Source organism: Aphanomyces invadans (genome assembly GCF_000520115.1).
Source record: "Aphanomyces invadans strain NJM9701 unplaced genomic scaffold supercont1.17, whole genome shotgun sequence".
Taxonomy (NCBI): Eukaryota; Oomycota; class Saprolegniomycetes; order Saprolegniales; family Verrucalvaceae; genus Aphanomyces; species Aphanomyces invadans.
The window spans coordinates 618,025-625,763 of NW_008580162.1; the positions used below are offsets into that span (position 1 = coordinate 618,025).

At 55.4% G+C, this 7,739-nt stretch overlaps 2 protein-coding genes across 3 annotated transcripts; one reads left to right on the forward strand and one right to left on the reverse strand.

The window, feature by feature from the left end:
- Positions 1 to 64: 64 nt before the first annotated feature.
- Positions 65 to 1,804, reverse strand: H310_08415 (hypothetical protein; the record flags this gene model as incomplete). Its single annotated transcript, XM_008874133.1, has 1 exon — positions 65 to 1,804. The coding sequence occupies one exon, from the start codon at positions 1,802 to 1,804 to the stop codon at positions 65 to 67; it is 1,740 nt and encodes a 579-aa protein (XP_008872355.1).
- A 4,795-nt stretch (positions 1,805 to 6,599) lies between these two features.
- H310_08416 lies at positions 6,600 to 7,427 on the forward strand. Of its 2 annotated transcripts, XM_008874134.1 has the most exons (4): positions 6,610 to 6,715; positions 6,761 to 6,876; positions 6,947 to 7,098; positions 7,154 to 7,427. In XM_008874134.1, the coding sequence occupies exons 1-3, from the start codon at positions 6,633 to 6,635 to the stop codon at positions 7,069 to 7,071; spliced, it is 324 nt and encodes a 107-aa protein (XP_008872356.1). In that variant the 5' UTR covers positions 6,610 to 6,632; the 3' UTR covers positions 7,072 to 7,098; positions 7,154 to 7,427. The 2 variants fall into 2 exon arrangements, with proteins under 2 accessions (XP_008872357.1, XP_008872356.1); XM_008874135.1 differs by having other exon boundaries at positions 6,600 to 6,715; positions 6,947 to 7,427.
- Positions 7,428 to 7,739: the final 312 nt, after the last annotated feature.

Sequence of the window (7,739 nt, forward strand, 5' to 3'; positions counted from 1 at the left end):
GTGGGGATTCGCCCTCGCGTCATGCAACACGAGGGGCTCAGCCGTCTTCGAGTTCGTCCTTGCCTTACACTCTCCGGTCAGCTTGCACTTCGAACGTTTCGTCGATTTGTTCGGCCAGGATGCGTGTCGCCATGGCATTCCCGTTCACGTTGAGCACGGTGGACAAGCGGTCCAAGAGAATGTCGGCGGTCACGATGAGGGAAAACGTTATGGGGAGATCAACTGTCGGGAAGCACGTCTTCCACAGCGTCATGACGTAGACTAAGCCTGCGTTGGGCACCGGCGCGGTCCCGATGGATCCAAGCAAACTCACAAAAAAGATGACGCAAAATCGAACGGGAGTCAGTAGGTCTCCGTGGCCGGACATCGTGGCCATAAACACGACCGCCAGGGGGTAGTAGATGCCGGACGCGTTCAAGTTGACAGGGGTGCCGAATGGCATGGCAATGTGGGCCAAGGACCGACTCACTTTGGTCCGTTGGATGCACTCAATGGCGACGGGAAGCGTGGCCATTGACGATGCGCACCCAAATGCAAACACGTAAGCGGGGATGAGCTGCTGCAGATACGTGTACGGGTTCACCTTGACCCACAGGTACACGACCAACGGCAGGACGACGATGGCATGGGAGACGGCGCCGATCATGAACGCGAGGAAGAGGTAGCCCATTTGAGATATGACTTCACTGATGTCTTGCTGGTCGACCTTGGCGATGGCGCCGCCCATGAGGAAGACGACTGCGACGGGGGTGATGGTAAGCAAGCCATTGAGCAGCTGTACGAAAATATTGCGCAGTTGCCGGACGCAGTTGAGCACGACATTGTCTGCGCCGTTGGGGGCGCTCTGGGCAAGTGCTACGCCAAGAGGAAATGAAAACATCACGATGCTCAGGAGCGACCCATCGACGAGGGATTGAAAAATGTTGCCGGGGACAAGCAAGTTGCAGATTGCGACGATATGGTCCACGAGACTGAGCTGGTGATCGACTATCGTGATCGTGGTGGATGTCGTCGTAGCCATCGTGTGGTTGGCCGCAAGGAAGAGTGCCGGCGCCGTCGCGTTGGTCGCAACACACCCCAACGTGCCGTTGGCAAGTAATGTCAGGAGTTTGCCATTGGCACACTGGAGCGTCAAATTGAACAAGGCTCCAGTGGATGCAGCTCCGTCCGCTGTGCCGCGCGGTCCTCGGGGGACGAAGTAGTCCTTAAATAGGAGGGCGAGCACGGTGCCTTGCACCGTCGACACAACAGATGACGCTATGTACGGGAGCAGCGTGCGCAGCCGCATGATGGACGACCGGCCCAGACACACACTTTCCGTCACGACGATTGTCATGACACAAAACACGAGCGGCACAATGAGGCATCGCAGTGCGCGCACGAAGAGATCTCCCGGCAATGTCAGTGCCTTCTCGAGCTCCGTCCCAATGTGCAGGTAATACATCCCGAAGCCGACGCCGATGCCGAGGAAGGCGCCGATGACGACGTAGAAGGACTGGAACTGCGGCGCGGCAAACTCGGTTTGCTTTGACTTGATTGATCCTGTCGACGTCGTTTCCGTGTGTTCCAGCACAGGGGTCTCAAAGTACGAGTCGTACGGGTTAGACGGCATGACGTTAGTCAATGGTTGGGCCGACATAAAGTTTGTGCGGACGTAGCCTGAGTCGTGCGGGGCATTGGCGGGGGCCCTCTTGCCTGAACTCGGCTTGGATGACGGGTTCGATTTGTACGAGAACCGCTGGGGCCGCGGGCTTTCTTCGAAGAGGAGGATCCCCTTCTTGGACTGGCGATTTGGGCTGCCCATCCGCTGTTGTCTGTGTCGGCAGTCAAATCGCAGAATGCCCATCCAAGAAACACACTGGTGCTACCTAGCTACATACCCCACCTTGTGCTTCATCCGACAAGTGACGCTGCGAGTAGAGGACCCCACCCGAGGTGACCACCAGGTGGTGACCAACGGGTGCTGCCCGCAGAGGGCCAACACTGACCAGGTCAGCTGCGCCTCGTCGTGTCATTTCACATCCACCGCCGCGTTCTCGTGCGCAAAACGAACGCAGCTACGGCTCGCCGAGGTTGCGATGGCCTTGGTGGCCACATAATGATTCAACTCTGCACCCTCTCGACTCGGTGGACACGGTGGTGTTAGAACGACGTAGCTGGGCCCGTGCACGTGTTGCGCCGAGGGCAGTGGTGCGACGTAGGTGTGTGTGTGTCTGGGTCCGAACCAGGCACAGCGCGCTGCGGACGTGTGGAAGGCAGAACCTGCATTACCTGAACCGCCACCACGTCGCGACCTTCGGACCATGTTGCGTCTCTCCCATGCCGGACCACTGTATATGGACTTGGAATCAGGGCGACATGGGATTTTTGACGATTTACACCCGCAACACGATGCTCTCGCGTGTAGCCGTAACTCGCCGACAGACAAGATGATGATGGCAGGTACGAGGCCAGTTCACCCAAACCACGTTTCCGAGAGCATTGCGATGGCGCGTCCCCATGGAGAGAGGGAGGGCCACGTCGGCAGCGATGTGAGACCAGTTGGGAACAGATCGAAGAAGGCTCGTCCGTCGATCGCTAGTTGTTGGCGATCTTCGTGCCACATCGTTTGTGCAGCATGTTGAACTCGGTCGACACAACTTTCATTTGGACGACTTGGTCACCCACATCGTTCCCAGAACAACAACGTTTCGCCCAAACTGTACTGCGGCAGCAGCCAGCGGAGCGATCTCTAGCGCGGGACCTCTGGCATGCGATCAGCCATCTATGCGGCGTTTGCTGGCCATCTTGGACGACCGCCGGGTATTTTTCACGTCAGATGGGTGAGATATCACAATCCGCTGACGTCCGGCAAAACTTGGGTCACAACATTATTCCTTCGGTTCGTGGAGGATGTACAAAAATCAAGTGAAACTCTCGTGGCAGGACATATCATGCAAATGGAATTTTCTTTGTATGACTGTAGTTCGTTACATTCCGATCCTTATTGCACAACGTCCATCCATACAAACAGGGATGACAAGGAATCTCCATCGTTGTCTGCGATGCCGAGTCGATGGAACAGGATGCAGCAAGGTCTGCCAACGTTTCGTTTTCGACCGAGTCATCATCTTCGAAGTCATCTTCATCATCGACAGCGTTAAAGTCATTGTCCACCACGCCGTCCACCTCGTCGACGAGGCTGCATGTTGGAAAGCCACTCAATTGGACACTGGTCGGTCAGACCAAACGTCAGCGTTCTACCTCAATTTGGTCTGCTGTGTAGTCTGCTCAACATCCGTTGCAGCCTCCAATTCCATGAGCGGGTGCATGTTCGCTATCCCGGCACGCCGTTGCACGCACAGTTTGTACACGCCGTGCCACCTGCTCGTCGACTTCGGACGGCAGTGTTGTCCGTGTGCCCACCGTGCGTGTGGCCATCCGGTTCGCTGTGCGTGGACAGGACGCAATCTCGCTCGGTTAGACCCAACCATACACCTTTCCTTCGTGCCGTCACCCGCCCCGACGGCATGGGCGACGTGTGCGGCGAGAGTTGCTTGCACCTCGACGCTGTCTAAGCATTCGATTCATCACACGTCGACACCGCACGTCCACGAGGCGTGTGGTTGAAACGCTGAACCCGTCTCAACGGTCACTCTATAAACGGATATACGTGGATTCCCCCCAACTTGGATTACCTGTCTAAACTAATACGTATTCATCACGGACCAGAAAGCATGGCAACGAAGGCGCACGGGGCGGGGATGCCACGAGTTCCATGAGTTTGCCCACCGAAGGGTGCGTGCCAAGACACACAGGATCGATGCGACGGCCGAAGACTCGATGCGTGCACTTGACGACACCGACTGTGTCAAACGAGTCGAACTTCTCACAAGAGGTCGACGCACTGGATCGATCACTCCATGGCGGCAACTGCATACACCGAGAGCTCTCTGAGCACATTTCGTAAAATGCCACGTGATTTCAGAGTCACCCATTCCATCGATCCTCGCCCTTCGGTATGACCTCGGTCGTCGCCTTGTGTTTTCCCCTGGTAGCCTGTCGAAGCGCATGGGGTTGTGGCGGTCAGTGCCCGATCACGAGCGCGTTGTAGACACCGACTCCACATTTGTCGCTCCATCGACCACTCCAGGCGCTGTCAGTGTTGCCAAACGTTGATTCAAAAGCCGCCGCATAGGGTTTTGCACGCTTGCATGGGCTTTGGGAATGCCAATGGCTTCTCGATGTGTACACTCTACGCCATTGAAAATGACATTGGCACGACCGCCGATGACACTGATGGAGCACTCCAGACTCGAACTGCACTCGCCGTTCTGCTTGGACTTCGAACGCTTCGTCGATTTGTTCGTCTCGACTTCGCGGGACCATGGCTTTTCGAATTCACGTCGAGCACGGTTGACACGCATTCCAAGTCGGGGGTCACGACAATGGAAAATGCAACGGGGAGGTTCGTCGTCGGACAGCACGGGAGCCACAGATTCGCCGTGTAGGCGAGGCGGTCCCCCAAGCCGCCGAGGAGACTCACAAAGGGCATCTATCATAACACGTTAGCGTCAGCTGGTCACCCAACTCGGACATTGTCGCCATGCACACGATCGCCAGTAGTTCCAGGTCGAGGAAGGGCGCCGATTACGACGTCAAGCGACTGAAACGAGGGGCATGCAATGCCAAAATCCCCCGGCGCCGCTTGTCCGAGCTCGGGCGTAACTGGATAGGGTGGCGTACTGGTGGGTTAACACACTCGAGAAGGCACCGAAGTGAAGTTGGTACAGACATCCATCGATTCATGCAGAGCGTAGTGGGGATCTTCGCCGCATGCTGCTTGGATGATGGGTCCGTCGTAAAAAACGAGACCGATAGCAGCGGGCTACCTAGTCGGTTCGAATCCATCATTCCAGGGGCGGCGTCCGTCGGGGAATAGGTTGGGAAAATGCTAGTTAAGGGCGTGGCACACGACGCTGGTTCACAGGTACCGCAGTGGGGACAGGTGGCGCTGCATGTTGCGGACGTCACCGCTGAACTGGGCGCACGAAGTGGAGCAGAGGAACCGTTCTACTCGTGGAGGACGCGCGCGCGCACCTATTACACAGCAGACTTGGATGAAAAAAAGGTTACTGCACTCTCAGTTTGAACGACACCAGGGTCGATCCAGTCGTGCGCCGTTCGCGGAGCAGCAGGCCGTGCCGTTGTTTGTACAAAGTGCACCCCATCAGACTACAATATTCCAGTGTACGTAAACCTCCAAATCAACCTTGAAGTCGTGATCTACATACCGTTCAGTTTGGGGGGCTCACAGGGGCTCGTATGCTACGTGTCAAGGCAATTTTGGCACCCCCCACGAATGCAAACATGCGCTTGCATTCGCCATGCGAGCTTGTTTGACGGGTGAGTTGGCGAGGTCCAGCACAACGTATGCAGCTCTTCAGACCATTGTGTCGACAATGCCATACACGTTCTGCCCGACAAGCGAACAACGAGAGAGCGATCGACCGAGTCATGTGTTCATGGGGCGGCTTTGAATCGCTCGTACAGATGCTCCCCATGCCAGCCTTGTCAGCGTCGCCCCGACCAATGGTCGCCCCCGAGATTTCCCCAACGTCGTGGGCATCCCATCGACGTTAATTTCATCCTGGCGCTCAAACTCCCTGGCAGGCCTGACGACGAAGGCGTGGGGGCATCTACCCTGAAGTTACACTGGCAATTCCACCGACAGATATGTGGTCTGCAGCTGCCACTTTATGTGCTGCTTCGAATTCCACGACGGACCACGAGATTTGAGAACCCGAGGCGGGGAAATCCTCGCGAACCGTCCTGTCATCATCGCCCGAGCACGTGCCATCCCCAGGAAGGCAAGCTAACGGTACGTATTCCTTAAGCCACGCCACTCGACTTTGGCATGCGACGCTGATTGCAGCGTAATTTCTCCACGGCCGCTCGGCTCGGTGGCCCCAAATCGTCGAGACAAATCTGTTTTTCCACAGGTGCATGCAGTGTGCACTCCTTCAACTGCTTAATTGTAAAGGTAGGAAGAACAAAAGCATGCTCGGTGCGTCAAGTGTCGTGTTGAGGCGGAAGGAGAAGCTTGGGGAGCACATGAAGCGGATCAAGGGCAATTGGAGGACTGGCTCACTTGACACTGGCAATGAAAAACGCTATGCTTGCATAGATGCCATCCCGTGATCGAAAGCGGTTGTACTTGAGCAAGATGTGACGGGTGGTTGCATGCAGGGTCGCATCGTACACCCTGCATTGTGGTCACAACATAAAGCCAGCCGTGAGAGCCAGGAAGGAGAACGCGTAGGTGGGCACGCATCTTGCGGCAATTCATGCTGGTACCTATCTCTGGTCACGGCGGTGCTGAACATGAGGATTTCGAACGGGCAGAGTGCCACGACGTCTACAAGCCTCTAGAGGGTCACTTTCTCAGCATCAATCCATCATGTTCTTTTGAAGGAGACCATGAACTGCCGCGCTGCCTCATGCAGCAGACGTTGCCATGGCCCCCCCTCTGTTACGGTGCATAATCCGGATAATGGTACGTAGCCGGAAATCGACAGAGTCGGCGCTGTGATTGGCTGGTGGATATAACGCCGTGATGGTTGGCATTCATTTCGTTCGCCAAGTACGACGCCATGGCCGCGCGCGACGTCATTCGCTTCCTGAAGAAGGCCGAGATCAGCTTCTCCTCCTTTGATTCCCGGGCAACCGGCGCATGGTACACTGCATAATGGAGGCATATCCCGACGTTATGAATCTGTAGCGAGTTCTACCGCCAGTTGAACGCGACCAAGACGAAGAAAGTCAACCCCAAGTGCGAAGTTGTATACAACGTGGCGGTACACGGCAAGAGCGACCCCTTAATCAAGCTGACCTTCAGTGCGTCCAATCCATCTACTTCATCTCGAGACGTGTCGTTGTCCTTACAATGTGCTTCCTACCCTCCTAGTCAACGACAAGCAGGAGAAATACCACGTGCCCGGCCGAGATGTGCGCGACATTTTCAATGACATCGAGTATCACTGCTCGCAAATCGAATCCGACCTCGAAGCTCAAGGCAAGAGCATGGACTAAGCCGAATGCATTTCCTTTCCTTTTGTAGTAAGTTCGACGTCGTCGTTCCTGTTGGCCACAGCAGCATCACATATTGTGCAAGTTGGAGTGCGTACAAGTCCCTGACTCCAGCATCATGCAGTCCAGGCAATGCGCGTTGCAATGCCTTGGCACCCACGTGCTGCTGTCAATCTGAGTCCTTGGATACGGGGCATGGAAGTCCCCATCGGCAACACACGTCGGCAAGCACGCTTGCTCTCTTCCGAAAGAACACGTGGGCGCTATGCGCTGTCGGTAGATGAATAACCTCGGAGGGTTTCATGGTATAGGGACACCGCCTTGGATGACAAGTAATTAATTTCACAGTGGTCGACATCATCGAGGAACCAAATGGCCACAATTTGATCAATCAACACAAAATCATCACAAAAATAAAAATTTGGCATGAGGACAGTACTACCCATAACACACAAGGATCTACTACAGTACTACCTCTGTTCCATACAGTGATGCCTCCATTTTTGCAACAGGACACATTCAATATCCTCCGAGAACTAATTCATTCATTTCGAGCAGTAAGATTTGAAATTGAAACTTGTACAGCGACGGAAGAAATGCCATCGGCTGGCGAGCGTGCTCATTCGAGTCCGTACGTACTACAGAGACGTGCCGTCTCCACGACGACTGGA